The sequence below is a fragment of the Meleagris gallopavo genome, chromosome 15 (genome assembly GCF_905368555.1).
Source record: "Meleagris gallopavo chromosome 15, MGAL_WU_HG_1.1, whole genome shotgun sequence".
NCBI lineage: Eukaryota > Metazoa > Chordata > Aves > Galliformes > Phasianidae > Meleagris > Meleagris gallopavo.
In genome coordinates, this window is record NC_139418.1 from 11631860 (window position 1) to 11652418 (window position 20559).

Sequence of the window (20559 nt, forward strand, 5' to 3'; positions counted from 1 at the left end):
AGAGATACCAAGGCAGTAGTAACTGGAAGTCTGACTGATGACTCAGACAGTATATGAAAGACCCAAGAAGTAAGAAAAGACCTAGCACGTGTCTGCATGGGCAGTGCATGCAGCTCTGCTGCTCCATTCAAACAGATATCCTCCTTTACCTACTCAATGGTTTATCTGCCTTCATCATATCCATCTGAGCCACATCTCCTAACCTTCACTCATCTCTGCTCATATCCTTATGCTCCAAGGATGGTGTGTAAACCTTAGCTCCTCAGCTCCTGTTCAGTACCTGATGAGCTGGCAGCAACATCAGCACAATCCTGCCATATCCAGCCTCACTCACTGCCCAGCTAAGGTACAGAGAATGGCTTGCACTTCCCAGGGAAAGGGAAGCACATAGGGCTTCTTAATAGATTTCAGCCCTGACTGGCCTCTGAGCTTTTGCTGTCTCAGCGATGCAGCTGCTGAAGGATGACACGAGACTTTGAAGTGCTGAGGCTGCTTGTTCTTGGCCCTGCTGCAATGATGGATTATGACACTAGGTGTCACCGACTCCCCCAGTCGCACTGCTCGACCTTGTCTTGAAACCCTCTGCCCTTGGAAAGGCCTTTAAGCAGCTGTGGGGGTCCTTCACTGTGTGTGTGGGGCACTGTTTCTACTCACGTCCACTCTGAAGTCCTCGAGGCGCTTGAACTTGCTGAGGTATTCTTGCAGTTTGCTGTTGATGTCCAGATTTTTGGCTTTGGAATATTTTAAGAAGGCCCAGAACTTTTCCAGCCCATAGAGCTGGCCTAGAAGGGGAAGAAAATCAAACCAGGAGTCAGAAGTCTTTCCTCAAGGCTTCCTCACTGCCTGTCCCATTGGCCCACTTGTCCTACGGTTGGCACTGACAAAATACAAGGAACCTGGAGGAAAGCAATCTACATCAGCGTAGGGCAGCACCCTTGATGGGAAATGGCTCTGTGACTGGATTGGTGACCACAGTGAGTGGTGGGAAAGCTGTAACTTTCCACAATCTAGCCCCATGTTCCCATAGTTCCATATTCACTCCACCCTCTCCTGCAAAGCAAGCAGTTCTGCTCTGTGCAGGAGCATTTCTTACCCGCAGGACAGCAGGACTCAAGGATGTAATTCTGTGTCTGACAGTGACAGACTGACATGGCCTTCCCCAGGTCACAAAAGTAGGCACAAGAGCACACATTCATCTGGGCAACATCACTGCTAAGCTCAGGTGAAGGCAAAGGAGGCACTTACCAGCTTCATAATCCTTGATGGTCTCTTCTTGAAAGTCTTTAAATATGTCTGGCCGGAATTTCTTCTCCAGCCCATAGCTGTAGTATCGGAAAAGGCACTCCAGACCGTACCTGGAAACAGAAGAGTAGGTGGTGCTCAGATGCTGGTGCATGCAACACCTACGCCTGCATCTCAGGAAAAGGATGTGATCCAGGGTGGTCCTGGTCTTACCTTCAAGCCTTCAAAGACTAAAAACCCTTCCCACAATTCCATCTCAAAGAAGGCCATTCAGCTTTTCCTCTCTTACCTGTATCCCTCTTTCCCATCCTCCACAGCCAGTTGCTTAAACTCCTCATACATTTTCTTATTGAAGTGATCTCGTAAGAAGAAGGACCAGAATCGGAAGAGCGTGTTCATCTCCTGGGATTGACCAATGCCCAGCCGTTTTCGCTCTGTTTGGGGAAGAATGGCTGGTTACAAGACAGATGCTTTCTCCTAGAGAACCAGCCATACACAGGGGATCTCACAGAGTAAAGTCTTATTTTATATACATATACACACGCATATTATTGGACACCATTAACTTTCTGGACCATGAGGAATTACCTGCTACCAGCAAGCCTGTCCTCCAGGACCCCATTTACTACTGTGTGTGGACTCTGCTGCCATACCCTATGCCCCTATACAATAGATCACAAGCACCTGCTCCACACCCAGTGGGAGGAAGCCCTCCCCACACGCCTACCGTTAAGGCAGCGCCGACGGTACTTGTGGTAGACGTGTTGCGTGAAGCCGTTCTCCTTGAGCAGCTCATGGGAAGGATGCTGAAACTTGGGCAGGGACTGCGGGGTGCAGCCATAGCTTCCGACGGCCGGAGTTCCCTCAGAGGGGCTGGAGCTGCGCACACAAGAGAGCCTCATCAACCCCTTTCCTTTGTAACCAGACAACAAACAACACAGCAGAGTCGTACTCCACTCTGCAACACTCATTTGTTTGTCCCACCTGTGACTGCATCCACTCCAGGTTTGGGACCTGAGCTACAGAGCATCCTACTAGAAAGGAAACCAACATTCCCAGACAAATTGTATCTCGTTATTTCAAAACTGCAGAATTTCACAGCTCCTTCTAGGATGAGACAGGTCCCAGCTCTTTCTGCAGCCACTTAAGAGGTGACCTGCCCTACGAGATCAAACACTGCCCTTCCCTCACTTGCTCTCTTTCCTGTTTCTGGTCCCTCCATGACCCCATTCTCCCATCTCCAGTACCTGATGGAGGCAGTTCGGGGTCTGTGCTCCCTGGAGTCCATCACCCACCCCACGTGGCACTCCATTGGGGGGTTTGAACTGTGCCTTGTCTTCCTCTTCCGTGGGGTCTGTGAGACACAGTACATCAGGGACATGTTTGTTTCCTCTCCACATCCCAGCTGGGAAGTCCCGGCCTCCCACCCATGCCCCAGTCCTGGACCTACCTTGGCATCTAGCGTCCTGCCCTCCTTCACCACTGGGTAGAACCGGGGTGTCTGTGTAGGGTCCTTCAGCTGAGGTGTGCGAGGGGTTCGGGGGGTCCTGGCATTGCGGTAGTTGGGTGATTCTGGTACAGTTGTAGGCAAAGATCGGGCGATGGTTGAAGGTTCAGGTACTCCAAACAACTTGTTAGCCAAAGCATCTGTAGGTACTGCAGAGATAAACCCCCCGAAGCTGGGTCAAACTGATCTCTGAGTACAAGAGCATCACTACAGCCAAAGGGCACCCGCTGGGTTAAGAACTCCTGGACACATCCTAGTCCTCCTGAGACAAACAACTGCAAAGCCAGTCTGCAACCAGAGAAATCAAAGCCTGGCAGCAGGAAAGCAGACACTTTCAGGGACCCTGCAAAGTATCTGCTTTCTAGGGAAAGATCAGACCAGTGCTCTGCCTGGGCATCAGATTGTACCAATAGGCAAGCAAGGCCCAGCAGATAACTGCCTTTAAAATACTCAGCAAGGGACACTGCGATGGAAGGGTCCAAGAGGAAAGCCTCATGGAAGTCTGCCCAGATTTCCTCACTGTGGAGACACTCCTGCTATTGGGCCTCCTCTTTTGGAACTCCAAGTTGTTTAGCTGTGAGAACACCACCCCACTGGGAAAGATAAACAGCTATGGCTCTAATTGCTTCCCTCTAGCTATTTCTGAACCCCTGAGGACCATTCACCAAGAAGAAAGGGGACAAATTCAGTCCTACCCATTCCTGTCCACATTGTCTTACCTTGCTGGAACCTGGGGGGGCCAGGAGGGACCTCCTGGTTTGGATCCACGGGGGGCTCTGGGGTCAGAGTATCAAACTGCTCCCTGCTGATCATATTCACCTTCTTGAAGTTCTCCACCTCTTGCTGCATTGGAAGAGGAAGATAATGAAGCAACTAAACACCCTGCTGTCCCCTCATCTCAACAGCTCACTGTGATCACCACTCTGCTTGTGCAACAGCCTTAATGCTGAGCACAAGATACAGCTTCAGTCACTGCAAGAGCCTGGGGCAAGTTCCTGACTGCAAGAGTCACCAACCTGGGACTCAAACTCAAGAGAGGGAGGCGAGTTTTCTATAAAAAAAGCACCAGCCTATGCAAACTGGCAGAAAAATGGAGAACAGCACAGGCCAAGAGTGTCCCAGTCATCAATGAACAGTAACTGAAGTCTCAAGAGACCGTGCCATTAAGCACTAGGCACTACAGGCAGAGCCAACAGCTAGTTCCCTCAAGTCATCTGGAACTGCCTATACACTACTGCAGTCTTGAACAGCCAAGATCCTGCAAACAGCAGATTAGCGGACCACATTCTCCAGGTCACCTGGTTACCAGAACCTCAGTCTACTGGCCACAACCTTACAGCACGTTACAGAGCTGTATTTATCCCAAACATAGCACAGCATGACACTGGAAATCAGGAATTCTGAGCTCTGCAGCAAGATCAATCCCCTGCTGAGCTCTGCCCCAGTCATGGGCCAGGAACTGCTGTACCAAACCCAAACCATCACCATGGCCAACCCACCATACCTCCTTGGGAGGAGCCATGTGCCATTCTCCTCCTCAGATCAGCCTCTCTCACCTTGATCTGTGAGTACTCTGGCTCAAACTGCTCCGTCCACAGGTCTTGCTCATAGTAGTACAGCCCATCATTGATCACCTTGGCCAACTCTGAACTCATTTTAGCCCTGGATGTGTGGTTGCCAGTCCGGTCTCCGCCAGGATGCCGGCGTAGGTATGGAGGTGTCTGAGTCACGATGAGGATCTTGTTCACATCCCGATCATCAATTTCGTAATCTGAATCCTCGTCTGACCAGTCGGTGAACGTGTTCTTGCGGCCATCCATCTGCTCCATCTCCTCATCAAAAAGGAAGTCCAACTCCTCAGGTTCATCTTGGTCCTTTTGCTTCTGCTGCTGTGGGGTCTTTGACTCCTCTGGTTTCTACAGGTAGGGGGAGCAATGGTGATGAAGCACAAAGAGCACACAGAGCACAGGCCTACTGCTGGGAGACCCAGCTCTTGCCCCTTGTTTCTTTATGACAGCCAGAAGTTGCCTGTCTGGGGAGGACACCTTATTTATATCTCTGTCACTGAGGAGCAGCCCCAAAGTAGATGCGGGCATCACTCATGACAAACAGACCTTACACTGCCTGAAACCTGCTACTCACTTAGGGTTACAGCCCCTCAAACAACCAGTAGACCTCAACCCCATAGTCTACATTGCTACGTACCTTGGGCCTGGCTGGAGAGGGCCGAGGCCTCTTCTTCACTTCAATCCACGTCTCTGAATCCAGGTCGGGCAGGCTTGTGGACAAGCCCTTGGGCATTGTCTTCAGGTTACTGACTTCCTCTGTTTTTGTGGGGACTGGGCTGGTGGGACGTGGGGAGCCAGGAGCAGACTCTAGAGTCAACAAGAGCCACAAATGCTTTAGAGGGAGGCTTGAGTTGTAGCATACATAAAGCACTTGATTTAGAGGAAGTTATTTTGGCAGCAGAGCTTGTGGGACACATGAGCAGGCAATGACTAAGGCAGGAACATTCCTGTTCACCAGCATATTGCCCCAGAGTGCTGAAAAAAATCTCTGGTTAAGGCTGTGATGCTGGTGGTGACCACAGAGCTTTGCAGGTGTGGGTTTCCCAGATACATAGAGAGCCCTAAAGCAGGTGGTGATTTTGTTGCTCTGGGAGAAACTTTCCCATGACAGCCTGGTACCAGTGAGAAGAGATGTTCTTCTGCATAAATTCTTACAACAGCACCAATCATATCCCCCACTTGGCTACTCAAGCTCAGGCCTACACACCAAAAGGCAGAACCCTGTCCTGGGGAACACTCATGACACTCAGGGGCTCAGACCTGCTGTGGCACTGAGCTGGGTCTCACAGTTCCCTCCACAATCCCTAGACACTAACCTGTCTCCTTCTGGAAGCTTTGCCGAGGCACAAACTCGGGGCAGTTGATGAACTGTGAGAAGTCAGTCTGGGTGTAGTCTGCCATAGGAGGGCCAGGCAGAGCCCATTTTTCTGGCTGCTCTTTTCTTCTGATCTTCTGGTCCACAATTTCTACCACCTTGCTGTCCTTTAAAGCCTAGAACCAAGCGAAATCAGGTTAGCTCATGGCCCTGCTTTGGCACAGTGAGGGGCTCAGCTTCAGCCTTTCCTTCCTATGTGATTCAAGAGGAGGAGGGAGCAAGTAAAGGACAAGAAAAGGTGTCACTTGCATCTCACCTATGACCTATCTAGAAAACAGGCAAAGAAAACAAGAAGCCAGACAAGAGAGGAGGTTCAGCCTCCCTGGCCCTCACCTTAATGATGAGACTGATGTCAGTTGTCAGTGCCTGCACCCGGTGGAAACTGGCGATCAGGGTGATGGGAAGGAATCCATCTGAGTCCATCTTGCGACGCAGGAAGAAATCTCGCTCCAGGTTGTCCACACTGAAGTAATATTCTCTGTATGGACAACACATCAGTGAGAGACAGATCCAGCCACCTTCCTCAGGACACCCCCCGTGGAAATAATCCCCCCTGCTTATGCTCTTGTGAGCTGAATAACAGCAACTCAGGGAAGTGGCAAACCGGTGCTGCAAAATACACAGCACGCAGTAAACATGCCTTGGCTCTAACCCTAACGCAGAGATCAGCTATGCAATCTACAGGGAGGGCATTGGTGAGCATCCAACCAGGGAGATGTGGTGCTTACATCTGCCGCTTGATGTAGTCCTTGAGCAGTTCCTGGTCCACACTATAGAGCTCGGTGCTGCTAATGTTGTCAAAGTAGTAAGTGATGTTGCTAGCATACTTCTGGGTGCGGGAGCCATCTGAGCCCTCAAATTTCCGGTATCCATACTGGTAATCAAAGTGCCCTGCAAGACACCAACAAGGGAACATCCTGGTTAACACGGAGCCTCAAGATCTGCCCAGACAGCCTATGTTGCCATGTGGGGCTGTGCACCAGCAATAACAGCTCTCTCAGCACTGCCCGTGGGGGCGGCCCCCATGACAGCACAAAACAGGGCACTGCCGACCCACTCCTCAGCCCACTTCTCTCAGACTTTGCTGCAGTAGGGATCCCAGGAAAGCCTTGACACACCAAGGCAAAGAGAGATCACTAACTCACATCCAGGGGCAATTAGATAGCGTAGGTAATGCACCAAGGTTCTGCACTGAAGTTACGTCAGGGTTCACACAGACACAGCTGTGCTGAATGCTAGTAGAAGTTCTTCCCAAAAAAACAAAGATTCCTGCTTGGCTTTCAGTGTGACATAAAGCCTAGGCAGAATATCAGCATGCTGCAACTGCTGCACACAGGAGTGTTGCAAGGGGCAGAAAACAGGTGGAAGAGCTTGGCCTGAATAACAAATACATTCACCCTTATTAAAATACTAACAAGAACCATTTGCTGTTATTAAAATCAACTCAGCTGGATGCCACCTCCAGAGCAGTACATAGCTCCTCACAGAGAATCTCAAATCAAGAGTCCTCTTCGGCAGCTCACGCTCCCCAGCTGGGATGACCTGCCACACTTCACTGTCTCCTTGAAGCGCTCTGCCCAGTCTGCTTCAGAACCCCAGGTCACACACACATATCCCTGCACTCTGGCATGTGCCCGGTTCTCTCTTTCTGCCACAACACAATACAAATAGCAAGTACCTCCTCTGCCACGGCCCCGGCCCCTGCCACGGCCCCTGCCTCGGCCCCGGAAGGCTCCTCGTACAGCTCCCCCCTCGCTCTTCACACTGGAGGTCTCATCATGGTCCTGCCAGGGGCGCTCATGCTTGTTGTCCGGGTGCCAGCCTGCAGCAAAGAGAGGCAGAAGGAGCATTAGAGGATGAAGGTATTTCCCCAGAGCAAGCCTACTGCACTTGGAGCTCTTCAACTGCACAAAGCATTCCCACCACATTCCCCTGCTGCCCTGGTTCAGCAGGGTTCTGTCTGTCCTATGGTCAAGGAAGGAGAGTAGAATCCCATTCTGAGCCCCCACCTTTCAGCTCGCCACGGTTGTTGGAGAGGTGCCTGTGCTGCTCATTTTGCCGGTTGTTCCGAGATGCTGTTTTGTCCCGAGGCACCTCTGACTTCATGTCTATCTGCAAAGGGACCCACTTGTGTTTGTTGCCTGCAAAAGGACAGGATTTGAGCGTGACACAGGTTCAGAGAGCAGGTGCTTCCATCCCACAGCCTCTTCCCTCCATGCATCCCATACACTGTGGGGGAAGCAGTAGGGCTGACCTCTCCTCAGTTATTCCCTGGGGCCTTGCTGTCACCAAAACTCTGTAAGGGGCATAACGAGAATGCTGAAAGACTCCAACTGACACTCTTGGGCATGGAGAAACATAATACAAAAAACTCCACTGTGGCTTCATGCACTTGTCCTTCCTTTCCTCCCTTTCCACCCACTAAGGCTCAGGCAAAAGCAAGCCCACACGGCAACCACAGCTAATGCAATCCACAGCCAGGAGCTCCTCTGTGTCACCATGGAGCATACTTAAGAAGGCAGATCACTGCCAGATTCCCTGGACAGACACACAGGTGCCCACACCTAGGCCCTGCTTCGCATGTTCTCCTACATATTGCAAGATGCTGCTGAACAGAGCAAGGCTACTCCAGACCAGGTCCTTACAAATGCCCTAAGTGGCTATCCAAGCCCTCAGCATCTGCCTGACCCTCTCCAGTTACCAAAACGAGACTTTGCTCTGTTGAAGCTTGCAAACACTTTTTCACTGCAGCTGTTAGCATGCTGAGACTGCAGCTGGTCCCACAGGCAAAGTTTTGGACACTTCCACCTAGCTTTGGGTTACAGAAATGAAGACAGGCTGAGCCTGGGGGACTGTCCCTGCCTCACCTTTCTTCTTCTGGGCTGACTTCTGGTTGTCATCGTCACCATTCTTCTCCTCCCCAGACTCATCTGATTTGGTTTTCAGGCTCTCTTTGCCATCACTTCCGTCCCCTTTCTCCTGTTCTTTCATGTCTTTCTTGATAGGCAGTTTCCGGAGGGATGGTGCTTTGTGTGGCTGCTGGAGACACATTAGTGCAGGAAAGACGTGAGGGTCATGAGAAACTAAAGAGTTGGAGGCAGAGCCCAGCAATCCTAGTGGGAGCAGGAAAAAGAGGACCTGGCCCTATGCTGGAGGCATCCCTGCTTCACGCTGCCCAGAGCTATCTGGTTCCTGGGGACAGACTTGTGTTTGACCAGGGTAAGGAGCTCCACAGATACTGGGAAGTGCTCAAGCTAAGACACAAGTCCCAGGTACAGACATTACAGAGAGGGATTGCCAGGTGGCCTGATATTCCTGGATAGGTATGTGTGTGGCAGGGTTCTGTAAGGGACCAGACTATCACAGGAGCAAGAGGGAGAGTGACCCTAGTGACCTGACAGTCAGCCAGGAGTTGCCAAAGCAGCATCCCAGAACAGAAAGGTTTCAACACAACCCAGGTCTGGAGCAGAAAAGAATGGCCGTTCCCTTGTGCCTTAAGCCCTTTCTTGCACATGTTTTCAGCTTCCCTAGTGAAAGTCTTGGCAGTTGCTCAGGTCCCTTTTAATGCACTGAGCAGCCCTGAAGATCTGGGAGCTGCTATACCTGCTCCACCAAGCCCAGGGCTTTAGATTAGGCTCCAGGCTCCCAGAATAGCATGCAGGGAGGGAGCCCAACGTGCAGGGCAGCCCTAAAAGGCAAACCCCTGCACCCAGCACGCTATTCTTGGCTGCCCTCACGCTGGCACTCAGCACCCCAAATGGCCTGGCTCAGCCAGAGCTTCCAGTAACACAGAGGAACAGGGAGGTCTCCAAGGGCCTGCTCATCCAAGCTAGCCCCTGAAGCTGTTACCTGGGAGAAACAAAGATTACAATTGTCTGCCAACCACACAGCCTCCCTGGACACACTACAATGGAAGCAAATTACTGCAGCTCAGCCAGATGCAGTGTCTGAAGATTCTGTCTTCTCACCTGGACACTCTTGTGGGCTATTTCTCCAGGTGTTGGCCAATTTGTAGCATCACCGAAGTCTCCAACCTTGTATACAAAGAGAAAAGTCCCATTAGTGCTCTAACTATGAATGCCATTTTCTAGAGCAGCAGTCAGAAGCCCTCCCAGCTATACTGTCACTGCCATTATCAACTGGTGTACCACACAGTTGCTCCCAGGAAGCTTGGGTATGACACCCAAACCACCTGTAAAGCCTTTTCTCCCACTCTAATAGAACCCCTGAATTAATCTGCAATAACTGCAGGTAAATTTACATCTGTCAGAGATTGTTATAAAGCTGCCAACAGCCCTGTAAGCTCCCAGCTCCCACTCAAGAGTGTATGGCACAAAGCTGCCTGAGGTAACTCATAATAGTCCTCATCCCTTGGACAGGTAAAGAATGCAACCTTCTGCACACTTAATTCACCTAAAGCAACCACATACTGCCAAAGAAGCTGCCTTGACCTACTGGTACATTACATCCAGGTTTAGTGTCATTTATGGGACCAATTGCCAGTGTTGGAAACCACAAAGCAAAGGGATCACGTAATGGAATTGGTGAAGAGAAAAAAAGTAGTAATAAGTAGTTATCTGGTGGTGATACTAGCTCTATTCCAGAAATCCCAACTGACACATGGGAGGACAACCAGTCTCTTCCACTCAAAAAGTGACCTGGCCAATATAATCATTACCACCTCCTCCAGCTTTCAGAGCAGGCATGCAAGGAAAGAACCCAAAAATCAGCTGCCTGGGCATACAATGAATCATGGCTTGTCATTGAATTTACAATGATCTGGGCACAGAAACTCCTCCTTGTCCTTGAGGGGACTATTATTCTTAAGTTAATTTGTAGCCAAGTTGCCCATAAGATCAGGTCTCTAGGTTCAGGTACCATGTTTCTCTCCCTATGTGACAAGTTTCCTGGGAAAGCCACTTGCAGTGTACAGCCATGCCTGTTTCACAGACAGAAGCACCTTTCACAACCAAAGCCCTGCTTTCCTTGAAACAGAACAGACAAGGAAGTCATATCAAGTTTCAAACGCGTATTCAGTGGCTGCTGGGAGCCAACACCAATAACCACATTCCTAGCCGGGCTTCAGCTGCATCCAACATCCTCAGAAATAACTGTCTCTCCATCACAGGTTGATTCCCTGGAACAGATTGCCCTGGTTCTTCCGAGAAGCTGCTTTGTTTGAAGTCAATTACCCTTGCTCTCTGCGTACTAGTAAAGAACAGGCTGGAGAGGGAAGAAAGAAACCTGCAGATACAAGCTTTCGACATCCAGCGCTATGTTGAGAACGATCCCTTCAGGCAGGGACGTGAACCAGGTCTCCCCCAGCCCAATTGGGCAGGAACCAGTCCCCAGAGCATGAAAACGTCAAAATGTTTAAGAGAAAAATGAGGATGTTCTCCTGCACACTCTGTGCTGACAGCCAGTTCAGAACATCAATGACACCACCACCAGACTTGCAAAGGAAGCTGTCTCCTCAGCAGACCCTCAAGGCACTCACACAGCGCTGACATCTGAATCAGAAGCTAGAAGCCAGTGAGGGGCACAGCAGGCACGGACTTACCTTGCTTCCCTTGCGCTGTCTCGGGTTGGCAGCCCTCACCACTTTAGCAGGAGTTGTGTTTTCTGCAAAAGGAGGAGAATAAAACTCTTAAACACAGCTGACAGTCATGGAAGGAGAAAGCAAGCCACCTCTCTATTCAGCACAGCAAGGCTACAAAGGAAAGCTGAGCAGAAAAGAGAGCCAGCTTTGGACTTGAGTTTCACAGAGGCCCACCAAGATTAAGTGGAGGTGCACTGAACACAGAGCTCTACTGCTGCACTGTGTGCAGATACAGGGTGAAGCCACATAATTAAACCTGCCACTCCAGATTAATACAGGTGACTGATGCCCCAAGAAGATGGGTCCTGAACTCTGTCCCTCTGCATGAAGGCACTCCTGCACCTAGCTCAGCCCTCCCCCCTTGGCCTTGCCAGTCAAGGAGGAAGGATTGTGAATAGTTCAGCTTGCTCCAGGAGGCACCACACAGAACTCAATCTGCTGTTACTCACAGCAAAACAAACATGCCCTTGAAGAGGCGAGGCAGCTCTCCATGCCGACACAGCTGGCTCCACACAGCAGAGGCTGTGGACATGTACCCACGTGGTCCAGCCCACAGCACATGGACACTGCTCATCTCGTGCCTTGCTTTGATCTCTGGTGCATCCCAGCACGGGGCAGCAAGTTCACAAGAAGGAACACACAGAGACAGAATCAGATCTAGGAAGGGCTTAAAGCCCACTGCAGCCAAGAGTATTTAAATAACTGAGTGCCTCTGGGGTAATTTAAGGTTCAATACCTTGAGCCCTGCCTGGAATAAGAGCTGTCAAAACTGACCCTGCCAGAACAGCAACGTGGGATCAAGCTACTGTACCGGTCTCAAAGAAGGTTGGAACAATGTTCAACCTCTGCAGCCTTGTAGAATTTTGAAGCAGGTCTTCAACACCTATCTTGCAGGGCATGCTAGCTGCTGTAGGCTCTGCACTACAGCAGAGCCCACTGCTGTGCACTGCCAAGCAGCCATGCTGGGCTCACCACTGAAGCAGCTCCTCCAGCACCAACTCCACTAACTTTGTTGGAAACAAAACACCTTCCACACTGGGGTAGGGAGGAAAGTGAAGAGAAGAGCCTCAAGGAATTTCAGGGTCTATCTGGGGACACCCCAGGAAACACCATGAATAGCCTACTTAACTCCATTCAAAGTTGGCTTTGATCTGCTGCAGAAGACAGGTCGACTTTGCCTAGATGATCAAAACCGGTATCCTTCCCTACCTCAAAACATGATTCATACTGCTGGCCCAGCTTTGCTCTGAGCTGGAGACTTTGAAGTGTCAATAAAGCAGAGCCAGACATGGCAGAATGGAGCCATCTGCACTCCCCCACCCCAGCTCCCTTTCATAAGGCTCCCACACGGGGATTTCACCCCAGGGACAGCACAAGCTCTCAGCCATGCCCCCAAACCTTTCCTCTTTCCTACCAGGAGTTTTTCAGTCTGCCTGCACTGCTTCAACCACTGAACAGTGGCAATCCCACATGTGTCTCATTCATTCCACGTGCATCTCATTGAGAATCCTGGCTCCACAGCACAAAGCTTGCCACAAGGCTTTTAAACTTCCCTTCCTTAAAACAGCGTAGGAAGAAAGAACGCTTTCAAAAAACAGTCCCTAAAAATCTTCCACTCAACACCCACAGGTGTCATCAACTAAATATAGCTTCCAAATGTACAAAGTGCTACAGCATAAGCCTGTAGCCAGCCCAGTTTTCACAGGTAGGGAGCACCAGTCTGCTCCGACAGCACCAACATACCTGGCACCACTGAAAAAAATCATAACTGAGCTCACTTGGCAGCCTGACTGTGCACAGATCACTTGGCTGGAGCAGAGCAGGGCTCCTCGTCCCAGTGCACAGGCCCCAGCTGTTTGCCTGCTCCCACCTTGCTGCAGCTCAGAGGTGATGATGATGGCATCCTGTTCTTTTCTACAGCTGCTCTCCGGACCATCAGAGGATTTTGTGCACTTTCGGGAGAGGGTAAATAAAGGGAGGCTCTCTGCACCTCCCCAGGAAACAAGAGGGCACTGCAGGGGTGCGAGCAGAGGAGTGGGTGCTGCAGCCTCTATCATCTTTATGGATTGAAGGAGTAGATGATTTAAAACAAGTTCTGCTAGTTTCCTTATCGGCAAGATAGGAACAGGGATCCCTTATCTAGCCAAGGTGCTGAGAAGACTAATTAGCATTTGCAGAGCGCAAGGGAAGACAAAACACACCCGGCAGAGCACTGCAGCAGCACAGGCACTGCAGCCTGGCGGGAGATCGATCCTGGGCACACAGCCAGCCCAGCACACAGCAAAGGCCGTGGCTGCTCCTGCCAGTGTGAAGGGAGCTGAGACCCATGGAGAGCTTTGATGGAGATGAGGGCTGCCCAAATGAAGGCAGGAGAGCAAGGGGGTGTGAGTGTGCAAGCAGACAGACACACCATCTGCAGAGCCAGAGCCCTGCTGAGCAGAGGCTCCTCCAGGGTGAGTCAACCTAACCCAGGGCCTCACCTCCAACCCAACACATATGCTACAGTGACGCTCCTTTACATCAAATTAAAAAATGCTCTCCATGTTCCCTTCCAGAGAGTCTAGCAAACAAAAAATCCAACCCACCCAGAGCACATTGAGACTAACCCTTGTGTTCAGGTTTCAGATGGAAACCTTCACACAAGGACAACACCACAGCTTGCAGCACTCAGCAGAAAAGGCCTCCTGTCAAACTACACGGAAACAAAACACTGCTGCTCTCCACTACAGTATCAGTTTGATGAATGGGGAACAGTGGGGTGCCACTCACCCATGTGCAGGCACCCAGGACCAGCAGTGCTAGTAAGGGATACTAGTTATCGCCCTGGTGGATTGCTGAGCAATGAAGAGCTGCTGACAGCTATCTATCACAGAAGTCACAACACTCTCTGGGTGTTATCAAAGGGAAAAAAAAAAAAAAAAAACAAACCCATGAAATAAGAAAGCTACAGTAACTTTTCTCGTTGATGTTGGCTTTTTTTTTTTTTTTTTTTTCTTTTCTTTTTTTTTTTTTTTTTTTTCTCCAAAAGGCATTTCCATTTTGGTTCTTGGGGCCATGTAAAGCATCCCTGCAGGGCCGTATTCTGTCCCCATGCAGCACAGCAATGGTGCCAAGGAGCACAGGTGGGCAGGGTAGCAAAGATACTGAGAGAGAATGAGGAGTGATCTAGCAGCCCTGCCATGCATCCTGCAGGAACCAACAGACTGCCCTGGAGGCCAGGCTGTGGGCACCCCAGTCCCATGGAGATGGCAGCACAGTGGCTTCTTGCTGAGCTGGGCAGAGCAGGGGGACTGAGTGTGATCAGTGGCTCTGCTGAAAACTAACTGAGCACCCAAGGGAACATCAGAACAAAGCAAACCATCCTCCCTCACCACTCCACAGGGCATGCAGGGTCTGCACGCTTCAGCTTTTGACGTAGATATTAGCAAGAGATTGTTCCATTTCACAAATCTTATTTTGCACGTATTTGGTTGCAGTAAAAAACATTCAGTTGCATTAGCACTGCTTGAAAACCCAAACGAGGCTCCCTTGTGCTACGGAATGCCCAGGACAGCAGCAGGGGCAGCCAGTTTGTGAGCTGTGCAAGACTGGCAAGGGGCCAGAGGCCAGTGGAGGAAGCAGTGGTTTGCCTGGGGTCAGAGAGCAGATGCTAACACTGCCAGGAATTGAAAGTTTTGATCCCAAACACTATCTGCAACCTTCTGCTCCCAGCAGTATGACTTCAACAGGAGCACTGGGGTCTTAATGGTATTGCTGCTGAAATCCTCCTAAGGCCGAAGAGTTCTCTGGTTTATAACACTGCCTGTAGCACCTGGTGAACACCATAACTGGTAGGGCTGTGAGAACACTTGTCTTTTCCTTTCAGACCACAGCTGCTACCGTAAGCAGCCCTCTCTGCAGGCATCAGGGCAAGAAGGGGGCAATCAGTTGAGCAAAGACCTGGTATCTGGAAGCACAACAGCCACTGCACAATGCGCAGGCAGCAGCACAACAGCAGCTCTGCAACCACATGTGCTCCCCAGCGAGGGATCGTTGTGCACGGCCAGAGACATATTTACTGCCTTACCTGGGGAAATCAAACCCTACACCAGCAAAATCAGCTCCCTGCTGTTCCTTATAGCCACCGCAGCTTGTAATGGATTTTTAGAGAACACAGATGAGAGGCTGAAAAAAATCTGCAGGGCTGGGCCAGGACAAGGGATTATGCAGAAGAAATATCTGCTCCTCTAGCAAGAAAGCTGCAGTGCCTGCTCCTGGCACACCACTCAGGTGCAGCATGGACACTACAGCTGGGACAGTCTCTGGAAGGACAGCCAATGCTTGCAACTCCCAGCAGGAATTTGGAGTCCTCCAGGGCTCTGCATGTGCTCCAGCCCTAGAATAGCACACATCCCTCCTTTCCCCAGGATCCAAGTCAACAGAAAGAAGCAGTTCTGCTCCTGAGCCATGCTAGTCCACAGCCTGGCACCTAGGCAAAATTGCTGATGGAGGTGGTTTTTCAGCCAAGGGCTTGGACTTTGTGCTGGAGAGGAAGAGGCTCTGTGCTGCAGATCCTGCTGGGGCAGAAGACAAGCTGGAAGCCACAGATTCCCCAGAGCACAGGATGATCAGCCCACATGCCTCATGGTCTAACAGGATCCACGTAACTATTTTGCAGGGATGAGTCTCCAGACTGTCCTCCTTCCTTCCCATGTTATGCAGGATGCTGCTGTGCATACCAGCCAGGTACTGCAGCCCATCCCTTTCCTTATTAGACAGCAGCTCTGGCAATACTGCTCAGAGGTCTTCAGGTGAGTAAGAGTAGTTTGAACAAAGGGAGCTGAGCACTAAACGTATCTGAGCAACTTGCAAGGGAGAGAAGAAACTCCTAGACTGCTAACACTAGGAAGAGAAGGCATTGCTTTATCCTCCTGAGAAACCAAGAGATACCAGGGAAGACAACCTCTGAAAAGAGCAGAGACAGAAACCAAACAACTTACAGCTGAGGAGACTACTACTACTTGATCACACAATTTTTGTATAAAGACTCATTTTTCAAGACACAGAAAGTCAGCTGGGATAACAGCAGCTTCCTCCAGAGGTAGTTTCCTCCTTCAGTTTTCAGAGCACAGTGAGAATCCCTCTGGGATGCAATACACAGGACGGACCTATGAGCACAGCACTAACCTGCAGAGCAGTTTCAACAGGGCAACAAACCAGGGCCAATCTGTAGAGGCTTCACTACAGCTGTGATCACAAGAACTGGCTTATGATTCCAGAGAAGAGCTGGGAAGCCAAGCAGAAACAGCTGTACACAGGCTTCCTACAGTGTGTTCCCATCATGACAGCATGGAAACATAAGGCATGAACTCAAGACTCCAACTAGGTCCCAAGCAAGCCCTTTTTCTAAGGCAGGCTGATTCACCCAGCGATAGGGGCAAGGTAGTGATTTGGGTGAGCTGGAGATATGTGCTTACCTGAGGATTCTTCAGCATTTTGGAAGAGGTGATACCAGAATACACTTGTGGCACTAACCAGCTGACATCTCCAGCACCTGGCACTGCAGGAATAACCTGAGCCAGTTGCTCAGTCCCTGCTGCCTGGAGCACACAATCTCCCAAGTTCCAGCTGGCAGCACAGCACCTGGCCCTGATCACAGAGGTAGATGGGTTACTTCTGACACCTCTGCAATGCTAGAATTTTCTTGCAGGCGTGAGAAAAACTTGTGAAATGGGCAAGGAGAGGAGCAAGCAAAAGATCTCCAGCTGCAGAGCAGAGCGGGATCCGACACAGCATGTAGGCAGTCCATTCAGCATGTGCAAGACAAGCTACAGGCTCCAAGGCTCAAAGCCTTCCAAAGAATTTTCTGCAACTCCTCAGCAGACAGCTCCACCTTACAAGCCCTACTCTAACAGCAAAGGAAGCAAGGAGCTGCCTACACTTCTATGCAATGTAAGCTCTGCGATGCCTGCAAAGATCACTTGCTAAAAATAACTTCAAAAAGGGCATCTGACAGCTCTGCAAAGAGCATGGGAACACTCCTCCCACCTGGGTATCCTAAAGCAAGATCTGGAGGGGAGAACAGGGGTTTGTCCTGGGAAAAGGCAAGACACCGAGGGTACAGGCAGCTGAATGTAGTGTGATGGAGCCAGAACCTTGAGCTGGCAGCACAAACACCTGGGTTTGTGTCTCCAGCTCAGCAGCCTTCCAGCTCGAGACAAAATCCTTCAACTTGCAGCCAAGCTACCATGAGGAAAAAACAGGTAAAGAAACGCCAACAGGCATTTCTAGCATTAACAGCATCAGCGAGGGCACTGAGTCTTCCTGGCATAGATGACTACAATTAGAGGTAGCAAATGAACTATCTTAAGGGCAAGTGACATCTTTCCACCTACTTTTCAAGCAACATCTTTTCCTGAAGAGAATTTCTAGGAAACTTTCAACACAGATGACACACACACATACACACACACTGCACCATGTGTGGGACATCAGGCTTCAGGCTCACACAGAAGGGGATGACAAGAACTCCCCCAGTTCTGGAAGGAAAACCGACTTGTCCCATACATTCTAAAGCAAAAGTTTTTACTGGGAGAGTTGATGGTTCCTAGACCACAGGAGCCACCTCAGCGGGGATGTGGTTAAGCGTGCACAGTTGAGAACACCCAAGCACTGTCATAGCCTGGAAGCTGAGTTGGCTTTGTCCCCAACAGTCCCAGGCCACCTCACAGTCACCAGGGAAGGACAGCTGTGCCCACACTGCAGCATCACTTCAGCCTTAGCCCAGCTTTTGCAGTGCACACAAATCTCTGGCCAGCATAGCACTGAGCCAGCAATTCTCCTGTCGTCATTCAGGAGAGCAATGCCAACCACTCTAATGCTGCCAAAAACATCTGCAAACACTCCCTGGCAGATTAAAGAGTTAACGAAGAGGGCTGGAAAAGCCAGCCATGCTCACAGCTCCCGGGCATCAAGAAGGCAGGGTGGTCCCAAACCTGTGGATGTCGATCAGGAACAAGCTGTGGTTGCAGATACTGAGCCCTGAGAAAAGGTGCAAGTTGCTTCAGCTGCTGCTCAGGGCAATGAGGTAAAGCAAGGACACCTCCATGCCAGAGAGAGGAGGACACCAGGGGAAAATACTTCTGCTTGCAGTCTGGGCAGTCCATGCTCAGCACTAAAGCAAAACTGCAAGGGCCTGGAGAGAATTCCAGCAAGCAGATGAGCCAAGTCATGGAGTCTGAGGGTCAGGCTCTCCTCCAAGCTGGCTCCAAGACCAGTTGATAGTTCATGACCTGAAACTCAGCAGCGAGGCAAAGGGAGGAGCAACACGATCAGGAAATACAGGACGGCAAGGACAGACACACACAGGACAAAACAGGACTCGTAGCTCCTCGTAGAAATGCAGAAGAAAAACCAACTCACCTTTGGGGGCTACTGATTTGCAAATTAAAGGAGGTGTCCTACACTCCTACCAGGACTGGCCTCTACCCTCCAGGAGGAACCTGGAGCAGTTTCCTTCACTCCTGCTTACCTCTGCAGCACCGCTCTGCCTGTTCTGCCTGGCTCTAATGAAAAGCCAGTTAACAGTTAATTATTACCCATTCAGACACACGATCCCCTACGCTGACTGACTGTCGTCCAGGAGGGATAAGACAGTCACGTGATGCAAAAATCCCAGTCTTATGAAAGCACAGGCAACTATATTTAGTTTGAAAAACGATGACCTAGTGGGACCGCCCCTTCCTGTGCCCAGCCCCTTTGAGGAGCAGATCTCTGATGTGCACAGGAAGCTCAGCATTGAGCCAAGCTACAGGGTTGAGACCAGGACACTCAAGCACACACGTGATGCATGGTGAGCATGCACACGCGTGTGTGTGCACATGCACTGGTCATCCCATGGGATGTTCTGGAGCACAGCACAGGAGACCTTCCTTCCCTCCTGATCCTTGGTGTTGCAGGTCACCTTGCCAGCAACGAAGCCTGATAAGCATCAAGAGCAACAAACAGGGCCCAGCCCAAGGCCCTGAACCTTATCTCGGAACCAGGAGGTATGCTGGGAACTTCACCAGTGTGACTAGTACAGGGGTGGCACTCAGCAGAAAGGCACCAGTTGCTGGTCTCTCACCCAGTGGGGCTCCACTGCCGAATTCAGCCCTGGATAACAGGAGGAAGGTGATGCTCAGACCCGGTGATGGCAGGACCAGGGCTGGGATCAGCCCTACTCCTCTTCCTGTAGTGTAGCTCAGCCAAGGAAGCAGACATGACTATACTGAGAACAGAAAGGGAGCAGAAGCAGCTGTGCAGAGGTCATGCATGTGTTGTCACCACCATGCAGAGAGAGCCCCAGAAAAAAGGTGCATGGTGACAAAAGCCCAGTCCTGCACGAGCATCATCTGCTCCCCCCTCCCACCTCAGTGGAAGAGCTTCAAAAGAAACAGCCTGAGGACCAGACATCATTAATCTCTTGTCAGTGGCAGAGGGGTTTTCTCTGCCTGCATCCCGCTGCAGCCGATGAGACAGCACAACCAGCGGAGCCTGCAGCACAGTAGGCTGAGACACGGTGACCTCTCCCAAGCCCAAGGCTCCGCACAGATGCAATCCCTTTAATGGCCGTCAGCCTCTTCTGCAGCTGCAACTGGGGACTTGGAAGCTGACAAAAACCCTTCTACAGAAGCATCTGGTACATCTCACTGTAAATATTTAACAATGAACAGACAGGAATCAAGAGCCAAGTGCTGCCGTGAGCCCCTTCAGCTCCGTGCCTCTCGCTTGCCAGGAGGGCAATGCACACTTCCCACAACAGGCACCAGCACAGGGAGCGAGAGGTCACACAAGGAAAAGGTGCAAACTCAACACAAGCACGCACACCTCTGGAGAAGCTGTCATTTCAAAGAGGAGAACCAGAGACTCGATTTCTAGAAAGGAATTGTGAGGGAATTCAAATAACGTCAGCCAATTCTTCCCTGCTGATTCCTGATGTCAGGGTATGTTCTCCTAGCACAGGAAAAAAAAACCATCCTCACAAGCCCCATATCTCAAGTTTGTGGCAGTGAAATTCAAGATTTTTCTTAACTGTGAAATAACATATACTGCCAACTTCCTTCCAGAGCACACAAGCATGTTTATGCAGCCAGGCAGGTGGTTGCTTCCTCTTTCTCAATACACAACACAGAAGCATTAAAAAGACCCTAATCAGAGTGAGTCTTCCCGAAGGAAGCTGAGAGAAGTCACACACAGAACGAAGTGCAACACAGCACCATCTCTCCTAATTTAAAGACACACCTCCTCT

At 50.6% G+C, this 20559-nt stretch overlaps 1 protein-coding gene across 4 annotated transcripts in view; it reads right to left on the bottom strand.

Moving 5' to 3' along the window:
• Positions 1 to 20559, bottom strand: part of LARP1 (La ribonucleoprotein 1, translational regulator) — a 43989-nt gene that overhangs the window by 5834 nt on the left and 17596 nt on the right. For 3 of the 4 annotated variants that reach the window (XM_085236899.1, XM_085236903.1, XM_085236902.1), the window contains exons 3-19: positions 11253 to 11314; positions 9661 to 9726; positions 8560 to 8731; positions 7702 to 7833; positions 7371 to 7514; positions 6421 to 6583; positions 6026 to 6170; positions 5634 to 5808; positions 4955 to 5124; positions 4306 to 4665; positions 3469 to 3592; positions 2693 to 2898; positions 2490 to 2596; positions 1970 to 2121; positions 1532 to 1676; positions 1246 to 1355; positions 655 to 782 (exon numbers count right to left, since the gene is read on the bottom strand). In XM_085236899.1, coding sequence (XP_085093025.1) covers positions 655 to 782; positions 1246 to 1355; positions 1532 to 1676; positions 1970 to 2121; positions 2490 to 2596; positions 2693 to 2898; positions 3469 to 3592; positions 4306 to 4665; positions 4955 to 5124; positions 5634 to 5808; positions 6026 to 6170; positions 6421 to 6583; positions 7371 to 7514; positions 7702 to 7833; positions 8560 to 8731; positions 9661 to 9726; positions 11253 to 11314 — 2561 coding nt within the window. The remainder of the gene's footprint in view (positions 1 to 654; positions 783 to 1245; positions 1356 to 1531; positions 1677 to 1969; positions 2122 to 2489; positions 2597 to 2692; positions 2899 to 3468; positions 3593 to 4305; positions 4666 to 4954; positions 5125 to 5633; positions 5809 to 6025; positions 6171 to 6420; positions 6584 to 7370; positions 7515 to 7701; positions 7834 to 8559; positions 8732 to 9660; positions 9727 to 11252; positions 11315 to 20559) is intronic. The other variant, XM_085236901.1, reaches the window with a different exon arrangement.